Below are 16,935 nucleotides of genomic sequence, written 5' to 3' on the forward strand. Positions count from 1 at the left end.
GTCGCAAGCCATTGTAACCGAACCTATTTTAGTAAATAATAAACATTAAGAAAGCTACGTCACGCTAAACAAAAAAAACTCAGAATTGGTTAAAATCCACCGTCTTGGCGCAGCGGCACAAGGGCGTAGCTGTAACGCGACGGTTGCGGGTTCGATCGCCAATCGAGGAAATTAAATATTTATTTACATTTATATTTTCATTTCTTCGCTCTGGTGTCGAGGCAGAGTTTTGTTTCAATTATCGATATAAATTAATAATCGATCGAATTGCATTAATGCATACATATTAAACTACTGTCGTCTCTTTTTTTCTTTCGGAACGTACTAAAATAGAGCAAGATGCAACTATATAAGTGTCAATGTAGCTATTAACAATAATATGGTTTTTTCTTGGAATTTAAAAAAAAATATATATAAATAATATAGTTTAACTTCTGCATTTACATTTTAGAATCGCTTTTTCGTTTCATTGGGTGTTTAATACAAAAAAGTACAATGTTTGTAGCTTTTCAATCAAATTCGCCTATTCTCGTCTCTTTTTTTCTTGCGGTACGTACTATAATAGAGCGAGATACAACTGTGCTAGTGTCGATGTAACTTGATTAGTGCTTACTGTTTACTCTCATGCAACTACGTATGTGAAATAATGGCTATGTGTAAAGGAACATAATCACAACGTAACACGTGTGTAGTTTCGAATAACCGCGTAGCTCCGAATCACGGCATAACTAGTTTCGACGACAGCCCGAAACTAGTTATGCCGTGATTTGGCTTGTAAGCAGTTTCTGAAACTAGTGACGCTACGTAACGCCCATGTCTAGTTGCGCGGGTCGACTGATAAGCGAAACACCCACTCGGTGATTTTTCCATACGAAGTTAATATAATCATTTTATTCTAAATCGCAATTCATAAACATAATATAGTGCAGTGTTCATACACGGAGAAGAAAGTGTAAAATGAATTTTACTTGGGGTTGACATGGAAGAACTTCTCCAAGATATCTTTAGGGAAGCTACTGGACCGAAGCTTATTTCTTTGAAAAAATCATGTCAGGATGCATTAGGTAAAATATCTATATATTACTTAATTGTATTTTTATTTAAATTACAATAACTAACAAATCTACCTAAAAAAACAAAAAAATATAATACATGTTTTTAAATACTCGTTGATATAACGCTACTAAGCTTTCATTGTTTTGATGACGTCATATAATAGTCTTTATGACGTTTCTTATGACGTAGATGCGTATTTCATTTCATTACCTATGTTTTGAAACTAATAAAAAAAGCAGCTGGATTCTTATTTCATTATACTGGGCAGATCAATTTTTGATAATTGTTTTTCGTTGGATAGGGTAAAGCTATCCAAGAGATCGTCTTATATAAATTTAAAAGCATTTTACTTAGGCACTTTTCGAAAAAATATGTAAGAACAATAAAATATTTATACTTCTACCCTCATTTACGCTTACATTTTTTGTTTATATTTGGTTCGTTCTAATGTATCAGTGGTTTTAGTTAATATTAATAAGTTATAATTTTTTATTAAATTAAGCCTTCTTTTTACTGAGCAGTTTAATTTATTTATTGGATAGGGTATACCCCGAAGATACGCAATACGTTTATGTTGTATGGGGTCGCAATATAAATATAGAAAAAAGTGTGCTGATCATAATATTATGTTAACATATACATACATACCTATAAGTCAAAGGTCAGAAACATCTAATATTGGAGCTCAAAGAGAGTAGTAAACTAAAAAAAACCTAGAAATCGCGCCTTAGCCAGAATTACGCAACAACAACAAAACAAGGCTTAAGAGATTTTTATATGAGTTCCACCACTCAACACGCAATGCCCCCAGAATTCGGAAAGTGAGAAACGGAGGTATTCTTATGGCAACATAGTGTCTTAAAACTAGGTTCCCAGGTTCTCTCTGCTTACATTTCGATGTGCGGGATACAGCGTAAAGCTAAAATAGAAGAAAATAAAAAGTAGACTGTGACATCCTGTTCTCGACATCAATTAATACAAGTAAAATTAAATTTCCAGAAGTGCTATGTTTACAAGAAAGCAGCCGTCGGGCGTCGTACGAGTTGCGGCGCGCGTGCCTGCTGCCGTTGCAGATCGCGCTAGAGAGCAAGCGCCCCCGCCTGGTCGCATTCGCTCTCCAGGGGTTTCATGTAGGTGTTGCAATACCACAAGTCTACCTTCAAGGAAGTTAAGGACCATAATAGAAATGTCTAAACAGAAAGTTTGCAGCTTGTTTTAGACTGGCAAGGAAACAAATGGAATGGTGTAATTACGTAAAAAACATAGCTGTTCTAATAGACCATGCATTAGCAATACTTGAAAAACTTGTTAAGCATCATCAGCAACATGTCGGTTTCATCATATCAACAGAATAACTGACGAGCTGAGTCCTGCAATCGTGGCGGCGCATTTGAATAAAAAATAAATACACGTGATAGTACACCCTGTCCCCCTTGGAATATTTCTTGATTTTTGCGGAACTTCCTTTGTCTAGCCTCGCATGACTAAAGGAATTTGTCATATTTCTACCTATTTTTAAATAGAGACTGTTGAACTTCTTATAATTTTTTTGACACGCTTTTATTCAATTGGAGGTTTAAGTCGAATAACAAATTACGATATAGGCAGCAATGAACTTACCTAAGTATGTAAATATATATAAAATTATATGACTGCTCCTGTTTCAGAAAATATTACGCGATGATAGATTTCACCGCGGAATTGAACCAGAAGATGATTCGCTATGGATGCCGTCTCAGCTCCTCTGCGCCACCACTTCCGTTATGTACCATCTTCCCGACACGCAGGTATTAAAAAAATATTATAATATCATTAAAAATATGGTATATTGCATATTTAAATCTTATGAATCTATAAAATGCGTAACTGTTTCGCCCTCTCTTTCGCCTCTACGCCCGATTTGCCTTATTGCACCAGAGAAGCGTGCCTGAGAAATTAATAATATAAATGAAAAATATTAATAAATACTAATTTACTTTCTGAGTGAGAAACAAACCCACAACCATTGCGTTTAGTCACACACTATTGCCTCTTCGTCATGACGACCTCTTATTAATAATGAAATTTCTATTATTATTGAAATAAAAAACTATTTACTTTTGGACTTTTATAGTAAATTCTGTTCGCAGGTACAAATATTCCGCATGTACCTCTCAATGGCGCTCTCCCCGCGGCGCACCCTCAACGGTCGTCTGTGCGTGTGGGCGTGCGGGCGCTGCGGGGAGGCCGCGGCCGCCGCGCCGCACGTGGCTGCTGCCGCCAGGGCCGCCGCGGCGCAGATGTTGAGAGCCTATTGTGCGCAGTTGGGTAAGATGGATATATACTTAGTATTAATATTGAAATAGGCGATTTTTATGGACTACCTCTTCTTGCTTTATGTTCAAAAGTGTATTTGAATGAAAAATATTTCAATTTCAAAATCAGATATATTCCTAAGGTTATTTATTGAAATAACCTCAGGAATAAAGATAAAAGAAACACCTTCCAAGCGTGAAGATCTTGTAAACTTTAATTTATTTTGCCCCAGTCAATAGAATAGAGAAACAAATTTAATTAATAATTTAATTATTTAAATAGTTATATATATATTATATAACATGTTATATATAGATATAACATCTATGATATATTCTTTCAGATGAAGAATGTCAAGAACTTCTGTCTGAAGGTTCACCACTGGGTAGAAACCACATAGTGGCAGTAGGATGTTACAGTGAAGTGATACCAGTAATACAGTATTTATGTAGCAGACTTGCAGAGACACAATTGTAAGCTCCATTCACGCACCATAAATTAATTAATAGTTTATTTTTATCAGCTTCACACTTCACGCTGCATCGCGCAAATAGAAGGATAGGCAGAGGGAACCTAAAGGACCTTAAAATATTCCGTTCCCCACTTTGCCCCGAATTTTTCACGCATTGCGTATTGTGTGGTGGTGGTGGTGGTCTCAGCGAAAAACGCAAAGTAATGAAAATAATAATAAATAATAATAATCATTCCACCAAGTGGACATCGAACCCTCAACCGTCACATTACAAACACACACTTCTGCCCCTGCGCCTCTATGGCTTCATAAACAGTTTAATTACAATTTAATTTTGTTTCAGAATACCAAAACAAAATCCATTGGCTTTGTTCTTCCTAGATTGTCTGTTAACTTTAATGTCAAGCCTCTCGGAGCGAGTGAGTGGGAACTCACACTTTACAACATTCCTATGGCAGAAATTCTGTCCATCACTTATATCCTTCTTAGGAACACCAAGAGTGGATAAAAATATTAAATCTAGGTAAGAGGACAAAGAGCGCTTATTCAATGCTGGCACGTACTTAATAAAGCTATTTGTTTACATAAATGAAACATTTTTGTCATTTAAAGGGAACACGATGGACATTTAGTAGATGACTCGGGAAGAGGATCTGGAGCGCTGGTCTGTGCTCCGAGTTTTAATAGTAAACAAGCTAAAGCTATTTACAGGTAAGTGACCTCGACTAATTAAAATGTCAAATTTAAAACTTATATATTATAATTGACTTATATATTATTTATACATGTTTTTTTCAGCATCGCCAATCAACTGGTTCGCCTTGTCGGTTCTACATCAAATCTACGCCCAGTCCTTGAGGCGCTCTACCACAGAATGCTTCTGTACCCGCCAATACAACATCGGGTAGAGCCATTGAGAAGTGTTAGAGAGCTGCTTTCGAATCCCAAACGATTGTCCCAATTGGTTTTGATCAAGAAGACTGATCATCCAGAACGACATAGCGATGATATGGCCATTATAAGATTGTAAGTAATTTATACCGCAAGATTGTTGTTATACTTTTAATAATTACTTATTCTTATTTTGATGTTTTTTATTCACACTCTGACACAAGAAAATAAGAAATATTTAGCGACTAAAATTGGGATTTGAGACCGAAATTAAATACAAGTTCCAAATAGTGTTTCCAAGAGATGAGAGTAATGAAAATATTTTATTTCCTTAATTGGGAATTGCACTTACAACCTGTCGTGTTTACAGTCCTGCGTCACTACTGGCCTCAGTTTTTCTTATCTCGGTACCAATATAATAGAGATAAATATTTCTTCTATTTTCACGATGTAAGAATAATGGATGGCATAGAAGATTGTGGAAGAAGTGGCAATCCGGAAGTAGTTGCAGCTGCTGTGGAATGTGTGTTCTCTCTACTGGATGCTTTAGAAAAGTTCTGTTCTGGCTCCGTAGAATATTTACCGCTCGATATAGCTACATTGATCACCAATCATTGGCCAAAACTCCAAGATGCTGACTATACAGGACCTCTGACTTATCAGACGTTGGCGAGATTACCAAGTCCATACAGGTAATATCCCAAATTTTTCATTTTATTGAAAGCAAAAATGAAAGGGACTTTTTTATTAAATTGAAAATATTATACATAGCCTAGTTAACTCCTTGTAATGTTTATCTTATTTTTTACAGAGATGTTGTCGCAGTGTTGCAAAGTAGTGAGTCCAAAGACCATGATTCATCTGGTAAATATTTTCGTTTTTTTTTATTTTTATTATAGGCTCCAGTATTTGGTTATTAGCTTTATAATGAATGTTATTGATATGAAAAAATGGGAGAGTTAGTAACTAAATGTAATTTCCAGATACATCGGGTCCAGAAAACGTAAGCTCGGGAAGTGAAGCTGAAGCTGATTCAGATGCCGATAATGTTTTTTTGCCCTCCAGAGCCAACAATCCTGCGTCACCTAAGACTACAAGAAAAGAACCTTTTAATGATAGAACCAAAACTGTACCCAAAACATTAAACCTCGGAAGGTACGTGGATAATAAGTTACTATCACATATTAGGTATATAAAATGCCGAATAAGCAGAAAAAATATTACATTTTCCATTTTTTTTATTACAAGAAGTTATGTATTAAATGGCGGAGCCGGCGCTACTGCTCTATTGCTATATAAACAAAACCAATACCTGCCAGGTTTATAATTTGCGTAAATTAAATTTCAATGATAATTTGCTCAAATTATAAAAAGATGCATTCGTTTTCAGGTGCACTATAACAGAATGTAACGTGGACCTCGAACGACATAATGCCAGACAATTTGTGAAAACTTTACAGAATTCTCTATTGCCAAAACTTATTAATCTTAGGACTTGCATTGAGGTGATAGTCTTTCTTATTATTTAAATATAGAAAGTTAACGGAAAAATTAAGTAAGCAATAGCACCACATTCCTTATAAATTGAAGCATAAGAATACAATAATATGTGATATATCAATATCAAATAAACAGTAGATAATATGTAATATCCAGGTGGACGAAGCGATGCAAGATTTTGCATCAAAATGTTGCCAGCACAACGCGTCGCAGCCGCCCGCCACCGCCTGCATCATGAACGCGGACGGTGTGTACCTGGCGACGTACGCCGCGCTGCTGCTCACTTTGAAACAACGGGCGAGATACTATGGGGAACATCATGTGAGTATTTTTTTTCTTTTGTTTGTTTTTTTTCTTTTTCCCGTATATATATATGCATACAATGCTCGCCCAGAAATTAGATCGATTTTATTATTTTCTTCTCGAGTAAATAATGCGCAAAAGGTAACTTTATAACGGCCACGACTCATTGACCGTACTGTAGCAATTAAAAAATAAAATACATGGTTAAGTTATCATTTTATATTATTCATTTCAGAAGACTCATGTACCACTAACAGAAGACGAATTCGTAGATGAAGTGCAAAATAGTGGTGTATTAGTTTACCTGTCAGCGACCTGGCTCCGGGAGTTGTACCAGCAAGTACTCGCTAATGATCTGCTGAAAGACGTTACTACTTCTGAACATCCACTTATACATTTGTTATCAGGTACACATTTTTTATATCAGCTTCACGCTTTAGCCAGCACATAGTAGAGTAGGCAGAGGGAACCTGGGAACCTATTTTTAAGAGATTTCGTACCTTTTAAAAAACTTCCGATGTCTATTTCCCGCCGAATTCTCGAAGCATTGCCTTTGCCAGAGCGAAGAATTCAGAATATTGAATGTTTCACTCCCTAATTATTTAATTCTAATCACCTATTTAAAAATATAAATATTCCCTTATGAAATATTTTTTTCACAGATCTAGGAGGCTTGGATCAAAATCCTGTAATGTCGGATTGGCAGAAATTGAAAAAAGTATCTATGATATATAACAACACGAACGACTCTCCGCAATACCAGGCCAGCTTACGCTGGGCTAGAAGGTGCTATGACTTCACACTGCTTATACATTTTAATAATTATATTTCTCTATACTTTTATACAATATACTAATTTGTAGACATCTAAAGTATATATTTTTACATAACTTTTCAATATTCGTGCAAAAATATACACAACGTTTCGAAAGAAAAAAGGATGGAAGGATGAATCTTTCCGTAGAAGGATTAATTTCAAACACCGTAAATATATAAAAGCATATGTTTCAAAAGTAATTTAACAAATTCAGAACAAAAAAAAAAACATACAGTCGAATTGATAACCTCCTTTTCTTACAGAAGTCGGTTAATTAATATAATTTATACTTAAATTTATAAATATTTTTTAAGCTTTGAGCTTATAACCTTTTTGAGTGAGTATAGTATGTTAAATAATCAAATAATATTAAAATGCTTTTAGAATTCTCACCTGTATTTGGGATTCTATGGTAACAGTTCTGAGTGGTCCGCTGACAGGGTACAGAAACAAAAAGCACATACGAGGCATAATTACCACGAAAATAAACACGTTCGGGAAACGTAAACGTATCGCCTGGGAAGGACTAACTATACAGTGCTTGGAAGGTCTTCATAAGGTTATATTGGAGTTTTAATTATTTATATAATTTATTTATATTAATTACGAATTTTCTCTATTTAAATTATTTTAATATAATTATGTTATTTTGTAAGTACGGTAGTATAACAAAATACTTACTAATATATTTTGTTTAAAGGCGGCAAGGATAAGCACAACTTTGAGTCTTCAGAATCGTTGCAGCAGCATATTGGCGCTCTTAGCAAACTCCGCGATCTCACAACCGGCTAATGGGAAAATATTATCAACACATGCTTTATCATTAGATATTCTTATATCAGGTATCGTAATTATACATCATCATGAGTTCCGTTCAATTCAACACCTAAATCCTCCAGAATCCGACGGAAAGTGAGAGGACTACTCCTCTACAGTGAATAACACTAAATATTATTAGATCAATTTTTTACTTTTGAATAATATTATAAATATAATACATTTCAGGTGGACTTGAATTGGGTTCAAAAGCACCAGAATGTTGGGAGCACATCTTCGCAGCTTGCCAATATGTATCCAGCTTCGAACACTCACTGTTTGGTCAGCAAGGGAATAACGCAACTCCTATAGTTACAATGCAAACGGGACGAAATAAAACTGTTTCTATACTTCAAGCTGATGCCAAAATGAGTTTGGATGGACGTGATGATGAAACTTGGTAAGATATTCAATATTTTTTTTGTTTCACACTTTTCCCCTTATGATACGTAGGATAAGCAGAAGAGAAAGCACTTCGTTCATTACTTTCCACTCAATTTTGAGCGTCACCACGGGCTCTTAATATTTTTTTAATATCTAAATATACGATGAGTTATAAATATAAAATTTAATATAATGAATTATAATTAATTTTGTAAAAAAACTTGGTCGTATTGTTTTTTTCAGCGTCGATGTTTTTAACTTTCTACAGCCTGTACTAGATGACAATCCTAACAACGATATGTCTGTGGCGAAAATAGTAGAAACATGCAGACAAGAGGTATAAATATATTATTTAATTAATATAATTCGTAATTGTTAACTCTTCATCTTCATTGAACATGTAGACCTACAATCTAGACATGAATATTCCACCACTCAACACGCAATGCTTCATAAAATCGGCGGAAAATGGAGAACGAAAGTATCTGAATACCAATAATTAATACCAGGTTCCCTCTGCCTACGCTGCTATGTGCAGGATACAGCAGGAAGCAAAAATATAATCATTCAACTTTCATTTCTCAATAGGGAGGCAACATAATATCAGGATCGGGTGCCGCGCGCGTCTGCTGTGCGCTGTCAGCGGTGGCGGACGCGCTGTTCACCAGACTCGCAGCCACTACTACACTACCCACGCTCAAAGCGGCGTTACAGCGCTTGGTCGCACATAACCATAGATTGGTATTTATTTAATTATTGTACTTTTAGGGTCCTGTACTTCAAAAGAACAAAAACGGAACCCTCATAGGATCACTTTGCTGTAAAAAAAATCCAAAAAGTGTGATTCTATAAATATTTCATAGAAAAAAATCATTACAAATTTATTTTTGCATACTCATTACATACTTTCATAAGTTATTGTTTGTTAACTTATAAAATATAGAAATTTTCCCGTAGACCTACAATTATGAAATTTGGCTAGAAGTGAGATCGTGCAATAAAAACTTACAAAAATTTTCAATTTCTCTAAAGGCCACTATAGTGCCCCTTTCCTTTCTCCATAACTTCTCTCTGCATCACTTGCTATATGCGTGATACAGCGTGAAACTAAAAAAAACAAAATATTTTCATAGCTATTCTCATCATGGGATCAAGACATAGTAAACAACAACACAACATGGTGGCGTAAGGGCAAGTCCGTCTCCAACGGGGGCGAGGCCGCACGCGCTCTGTGCCGGGCGGGCGACGTAGCGTTGCGGTGCCTACGGGCAGCGCGACCGTTGGCACACCGCATGGCCATATGGACGGTTGTTGGCCCGCATTTTATGCAGGTTTGGAGGAACTTTTTCTTGTTAAATCGCCCCTTTTTTCTATTTAACTCATCAACTATGGCGAATAACTCTTAAAAATATAAACGCCGTGTCAAAATTGGCAAGTGCTTGAATTTACAAATGAAATTATTAGATGTAAATTATTTCCATTTCCTAACTTGAAAAAACAAATTTTGATTTTAAAATTGAAATAAAATAAGACAAGTTATTAAAATTACTATTTAATAATATTTAAAATATTCACTTTATAGGCGGCGTGTCACAAGGATATTCAAATATCTAGTCTCGCCATACAATGCCTCCACGACTGTGCCACTGCGTTATTGAACCAACAAGTTGAACTCCCACATTTCCATTTCAACGAAGCTCTTTTAAAACCTTTTGAAAATCTACTGTGCTTAGAATTATGTGATGATGATATTCAGGTAATAAAAATAAAATTATAATTATTCGGGTAAAATTATAGTAAGTTGTTATACTATATGATATTATAAAAGAAAATACTAAATATTTTCTTTAATAATGTCAAAAGTTTAATCATTATCATCACACTATAAGATGCTAATATATTAGGTATAATTAAAATCAAATTATCTTGTTTTCAGGAACAAATAATTTCTTGTATATGTGAATTTGTCGAGACCAACAGGATGGAAATCCGATCAGGATGGCGACCATTATTTAATACATTACGCGCTGCCAACAACTCAAACCAGTACTCCGCAATTCTTGAGATATTTAAAGTTTTTCTAAATACAGATAATACTTTAGTTTTTGCTAATGCAGCACTTGATTGTATTTTATGTCTGTTAAGCCATATAAAAGGGTTACATTATGAAGAAGCACAACAGACTGAAGTTAAGCCAAAAAAAGTGACAACGCCAACCCAACCTAAACCAAGCTTGAGTTTAAAATTTTCTAAAAATAGTAAATTTATACCTTTAAGTGAAGAAAAGACAGAAAAGGTAATAGTCGATATGTGTAGAGAAGCTTTGTATCATTTGGAAAGTTGCGCCGACATTTTGACTATGATGTATAACATGCCAAAGTGTCCCATATTCAATACAGGTAACAAAATCAAAGGCGACTTACCCTTATCTGTAGTAGACCCTATAATTCCAAGTGGCTCATTAGATGTAACGAAATATATTGTTAATGAAAATTGTGATGAGGAGTTAATTTCATATCGAAAATTATCAACGAGTTTGCCGCCATCAAATACAACGAATAATTGTTTACTAAAACTCGATAAGCCTAGTAATATTCTAAAAGTATGGTATGTTCTAATTGAAGGACTAATATCAGCTACAGTCGTTTGTTCAAAGAAAAATCAGCCGGCTGCTATGGAGACTCTTTTTAAGTTGTTAAGAAATATATCGGAAGTTCCTGGAACACATTTTGGACTGCATTGTATTAATCACTTACTTTTGCCAACTGTACAAAATTGGTTGAGGCAAATTGCAAATGTCAACTCTCACTGGGACAGTATTATGCCAAACTTTAAACAGTGTTGTGGTATGACCACTGATACTATTGTAGTATATTTACACCAATTACAACAAATCAATATAGAGAGGACAACTACTGAAGAAAAAAATGGAGTAATACCTGAACCGATAGAAAGTCTAGAAGCTTCATTTGCATTGAAACAAATAATGTTGATACTAGTCGAATGTATTGCGCAGCCTCAAGAGCCTATTGCTAGATTAGGAGCGTCTTGTATAAGACATATTATTTTAACTTCCGGACATTTACTCACAGATAATCAATGGGAAATAATTTGTACGAGCTTACATAGAGCATGTAATGTGAGCTTAAGTCCTCTCAAACAACTGACTTATGCTTTCAAAGAACATTCAAATAGCTTTTACGGTGATCTAGCCATAGTGAAAGTGGCAGCTCGCCGTGATTGTTCCGTGAACGACAATGTACGATTACATGCTATGGCTCAGCAAGTGTTTTTGACAGATCAACTAAGAGGTGATAATAATCTAAAACAATCTTCCAAAACTTCTGCACAAAATTTAATTGACGATCGAAGTTATATTTTCCTCATTTATCTTCAAGAAACTTTGAACAGCTTAAATCCTGATTTGTATACTGTTAGAATACCCAATAGAGGATTAGTGGTCGGCCTTTTGGCTCATCAGATATTAGTCCAAATCATTGCGACCGTGTTAATACAAGCGTCATCGGACGTTTTTCGTGGAATCAACAGTATATTGTTAGAAAGTCTTAAGAGTGGCACAAATACATGTAATTATAAGTTTTTCTTAAACAAGAATAACATGGACCTTCTACTCAAAAGTTTAGAATTGTCATATACAAGAGCAATGCAGTTTGATTCAAGACCTGGACTTAAGTTTCTTGTTCAAAAAGTATCTAACTTAGATCATGCTGCTAATTTATATAAACAAACCTCTTCTTCTTGGCTAATAAAAGTTATATCATTGACAGAAATATTTTTCAGTGGCGTTGCTAAATTTAAATTGAAATCAAACGATGTATCGATTATACTAAATAGCTATAAAACTACGTTAAATATGACTCTAGAATATGATCAATTCATAATGAAAATATTTGACTTAAAAGCAACATGGGAACTAGTATGCAACAGCTATGTAAAACATCTTATAAATATAACCGATTTTGAAGATTGTGAAAATATTAAGGAACGAGTATCGTGCAGTTCAGAGGAATCGGATACATCTTCTAACAACTACGAACGTTACTACTCACAAGATCCAATCCAAGCACCAGATATAGCTATAACACAAGAGAATCAAAGTATTACCGTATCAATTGAAGAAAAATTTGATAAGCCAAAACCTTTCACATTCGCAGATTTTAAATCTAATAACACTATTAGTGAAATAGCAACAGAAACTGTATGTACTGTTGAAGAACATAGTGATGATAAACTAGATAACATAAAAAACATCATAGAAGAGTCCAATAAAAATATTAGTAATAACAACGATATTGAAACAATGAAACATAGTAGTCGAAAATCTGTGGAATATCCACAAACTAGTGTAAGCCCAGTTCAATTGAAACGGCGTTGCGCATCAGAAAATAACGATGGGAGCAGAAAAGTGAATATAACTATATGCGATGGACCTACGTATGAAAAAAGTAAAAATATCGAACCTTTGATCCCACCACAACCTGTTCCACCTGAAATAGAGCAGCAACGAACACTTAGTATTAACAAGGTAATTTTACAATAATAACTGTTTCAATAGATGTTTTTGAATTTTTTTGTTTTTTAGACTATGTAACCGGACTCTGTCTTGATACCAAACCCATAAAATGAAAATAATTTATTCCTCCAAATGGGAATCGAAAAACTGCTTTATTTGAGCTATTTATAATTGTTAAGTTTAATCTTATTAATTCCAGGACTTGGAGGTGCAAAGGAATTGCTTCCAGAACATATTGATGGCATATCTAGAGTTAGTTCTAACATTTCCTTTAGAGCGGTTCCAGCTCGTATATCCAGTGCTACAGACTGGCTTCATGCAGCTCGCCAAAACTGTAACAGAACCGCAACTACTCGATAGAATTAATATATTTTTCGATAAAAAAGACTTAACAGAACTTAGATGTAAGTAATCAATTAATAGTGATATTATAAACGTCACATTATAACATTATATTCCAATCAATAAGTGTTGTGCGTATATAAAATAAAATGACTGTGTACTCATGAACCGAATTTTATTATAATTCAGCTCTAAGCATAAATATATATTCTTCTTATAATACAAATATATTGAAATAGTTATTGTCAACAAAACAACAAAATATAACGTTTTACATATTTGGTATATATAGACTACGCCTTACATGTCTTTTTATAAAATGCCTACTTCAGTCTAAATAATATACTGATGCATCTAGTTTAACTACGAAAATGGCACATATAACTCACAATATCAAATATTCTACAACGAAAGTGCCGATAAAGCGGACCAAAGCACAGTTACTCTAATAATATAACGCTATCATATTTGGTATGTAACATGTCTATATACAATATCTATTTACAAACGATACCTATTTACAAATGTAAAATATTACCTTAATATTAAAAAACTGAAGTATGTTAATAATACAATAATTGATAAACTTATGCAAGAAGCACCTTTAGTTGGATACGTATGAACTGTTAAAGCGTATGATAAAGCACTAAGTCCTAGATCACTAGATATGAGCGGGCTCTCTCTATTAATGAGATCAGCTAATTTCTCCGCTTCTAAAATACACACCTGTAATTGTAAATCCGTTGGATTTGGTAGAATAGATTCAACGGTAACAAAAATTTCAGTTTCAATAGTCAAGTACCCTCTGAGAACGCACTCAGCTACTTTCACATGTCTATCTAAGGCTGATAATACGTTATGTAAATTAATAACTGTTGCGGAAATATTAGTAGCATAGAGTGCTCTATCGATTTGTTTTTTCGAATATAATATTCTAAGAGCACCACCGCATTTAGGGCAGCAGGCTCCAGGAGCGGTGAACCCTAAACAATCAGGTTTCTTTAATGGGAGACATATTATTCTTTCGAAGAGACATTTGGGTTTCATTTCATCGGATATGGGACCAACGGCGTAGCAAGGGCCGATGTAATCAACGCTGACGTATTCGGCCCACGCGGCGCATTCTGAAGCGTATGTGACGCCATTTAGTCCGCAAACTGTGCCACTCTGGAATATATTAATGGAGTATATTAGACATTTTATATATATATAAATGTAAAAACAAGAAATAATATTTTGCTTGAGTGGTTTTATTTCATATATTTATTTTTCCATATATGTATGTTTCATAATGTTTTTCAAAATCTAAAATTCGCTGTCTCTTGAGCTTTTAGTAACATTTTTTTTTTTGGTTGCGTTTTTTTTTTTGGTAACGATGGGTTGATTTATATATAAAGGATTATATCCATGTATGCCGTTGGTATAGTATAGTTATTCTAAATACTTACAGAAGAACATCCAGCCAGGCACGGTCCCCAGTACGCGAAATTGGCCGCGCTCATAAGTAAGCTGCAGGGGTTGGCGTGTGTACGACCCGCGCTGTCGCACACCGGGGACGCCGGCTGCGATGAACACCGCGTTGTGTTTACTGTGTAGAGAATTCGTTTGTTAAAAAAATGTATCGTTTTTTTTATTTAATTTAAAAAAAATCGTTATTTCGTAGCACACAGCGTTTTAACAATATATTCTGTCTACTGTAAAAAAGATAGGAAAGACACGCACATATATTTAAATACAAAACATTCTTTCAAATAATTACAATACTACAGACAGTGAAAGTCAAAACAAAACGAAAAAGATATATTTTATATTGTCTGTAGAATATGCAGTTACTAACTCATCCTTTATACATTCACTCTATACAGTCATTCATTCACACAAACACTGACTAGAATAACCAGACAAGCGTAATCCTGTGTGGACCACGTTATTACTGGAAAGTGTAAGGGCCTCCGTAATCTCAGTTCCCCACTTTCCGCCAAATTTCTCACGCATTGAGTATAGAGTAGTAACTCAACGCCGTGCTTTTGCCTTAGTACCACGACGGTCTCCAATATAAAAACAATATAATTAATGATTTAAAGTCCCTACCGCACGTATACTGCGGGCAGGCGGTCTGTAGACGCGACAGGCACACGGAGCGCAGCGGCAGGCAGGCGGTGTGTCGGCCGCACGTGGTGCCCGCGCTGGCGCACGCGTCGCGCACGCTGAACTCTATTTCAGCGTCGGTCGTGCCTGCACATCTGTGGATATGGATACTGTTATATACGTACTATTTACTTATAATTATTGATTTAAATTATTAAAGAATTGTTTGTCCCCCTTCTATTTAATTTACAACAGTAAATGAAAGTAAAAATAATATATCATTCAATTAAATATATATTTATAGTTTAACATAGATTATGCCCGAAGCTAGAAAAACAATTAAAGATACTTCTTTTACCTTCCCACGAGTGAAGTATAGAATTGTTTTGTCAAGCTACTCTATTTCCCCTTTTTCGCCAAATTTTTGATTGCGTGTTGAGTGGCGGAACACAACTCGTTCTGCCTTGTAACCAGAACGAGCCGCAATCGAACCCATAACCGTCGCGCTTACAAACAAGTAACTAACTTGGCGAGGCACACGTTGGGGTAGGTCCGTGCGGGCGCGCGCACAGGCAGGTGGTGCGGCGGGCAGTTGCAGGGAAGGCCCGTGAGGCCGCGCCCGCACGCGCGTCTCGAGCACACGCGCTCGCCCGCTGCGCACGCACACGCGTTACACTCCATGTAGTACTTGTCGCCTGGGAACACAGACGAATCAATATTTACTTTATATTAGCAAGTATATTATATGATTTGATTATGTACGAGTATATTCGTAAAAAAGTTGAAAGGATATTTTTAGTTTGATATTTTGAATTTTTTGTTTTTTTTAAGCTCACACTGTATTCCTCATGTAGCAGGGTAAATAGTGGAAACCTAGTGTCAAAATACTACACTCCTCATTTTCCGCTGCATTCTGGAAGCAATGCGTATTGGGCGGCGGGACTAAACATCGCGTTCTGCCTCGAAATCAAAACGAACAAATTAAAATGGAATGGAATGGAAATTGAACCACACACAACCTATCACGTTTATACACGTTTAAGCCTCTGCCACACGACTAGCCTCTGTTCTATATCCTATATCTTATAAAACAAAGTCGCTTTTCGTGTCTGTCTGAACTTTCTAACTCTTCTTCTTCTAAACCACCCAAAGGATTTTTATGCGGTTTTCACCATTAGGTCGAGTATTTTTCAGGGAAGGTTTATATATAGTTTATTATTCGTACATTCTTATGTAAATTAACATAAATACGATAAATGTGTATAAAGTCCTACCCGTTGAGACACTTTCGCGCATGCGCTGCTTTAATGGTAAGTACTACATGAAAATAATGTACTGGAGTATTGTTCCTCTTAATAAGATCTACAAAAAAGTCCGCGACGGTATATTTTTATCTTTTAAGGATAACGTGTAGAGATCACATTTCTGTCGAAAAAT

The 16,935-nt window shown here is 35.3% G+C and overlaps 2 protein-coding genes across 3 annotated transcripts in view; one reads left to right on the forward strand and one right to left on the reverse strand.

Annotated features, from left to right (window-relative positions):
* Nucleotides 1-828: 828 nt before the first annotated feature.
* Nucleotides 829-13,578, forward strand: LOC146539132 (brefeldin A-inhibited guanine nucleotide-exchange protein 3). Its single transcript, XM_085185764.1, has 24 exons — nt 829-1,064; nt 2,056-2,186; nt 2,724-2,843; nt 3,186-3,363; nt 3,695-3,824; nt 4,167-4,346; nt 4,436-4,534; nt 4,622-4,849; nt 5,170-5,406; nt 5,526-5,578; nt 5,698-5,869; nt 6,105-6,219; nt 6,371-6,535; nt 6,753-6,924; nt 7,180-7,303; nt 7,719-7,893; nt 8,035-8,176; nt 8,340-8,550; nt 8,778-8,871; nt 9,123-9,275; nt 9,668-9,865; nt 10,117-10,290; nt 10,471-13,080; nt 13,268-13,578. Exons 1-24 carry the CDS (start codon nt 980-982, stop codon nt 13,478-13,480), a joined length of 6,159 nt encoding a protein of 2,052 aa, XP_085041890.1. The 5' UTR covers nt 829-979; the 3' UTR covers nt 13,481-13,578.
* Reck (Reversion-inducing-cysteine-rich protein with kazal motifs) overlaps nt 13,569-16,935 on the reverse strand; it is a 29,939-nt gene continuing 26,572 nt past the window's right edge. For both annotated transcript variants that reach the window (XM_085185766.1, XM_085185765.1), the window contains exons 15-18: nt 16,025-16,193; nt 15,502-15,653; nt 14,859-14,998; nt 13,569-14,577 (exon numbers count right to left, since the gene is read on the reverse strand). In XM_085185766.1, coding sequence (XP_085041892.1) covers nt 13,945-14,577; nt 14,859-14,998; nt 15,502-15,653; nt 16,025-16,193 — 1,094 coding nt within the window. In that variant the 3' untranslated portion in view covers nt 13,569-13,944. The remainder of the gene's footprint in view (nt 14,578-14,858; nt 14,999-15,501; nt 15,654-16,024; nt 16,194-16,935) is intronic.

The sequence above is a fragment of the Heliconius melpomene genome, chromosome 5 (assembly GCF_056956725.1).
Source record: "Heliconius melpomene rosina isolate 202511_hmr_F chromosome 5, ASM5695672v1, whole genome shotgun sequence".
NCBI classification, from domain to species: Eukaryota; Metazoa; Arthropoda; class Insecta; order Lepidoptera; family Nymphalidae; genus Heliconius; species Heliconius melpomene.

What these genes read in the sequence shown, in the direction of transcription:
- LOC146539132 (XM_085185764.1), top strand. Translation starts at nt 980, where the DNA reads ATGGAAGAACTTCTCCAAGATATCTTTAGGGAAGCTACTGGACCGAAG. An exon ending in GATACTATGGGGAACATCAT is followed by an intron (nt 6,536 to 6,752) that starts GTGAGTATTTTT and finishes TATTCATTTCAG; the next exon opens with AAGACTCATGTACCACTAAC. An exon ending in GGACGTGATGATGAAACTTG is followed by an intron (nt 8,551 to 8,777) that starts GTAAGATATTCA and finishes TGTTTTTTTCAG; the next exon opens with CGTCGATGTTTTTAACTTTC.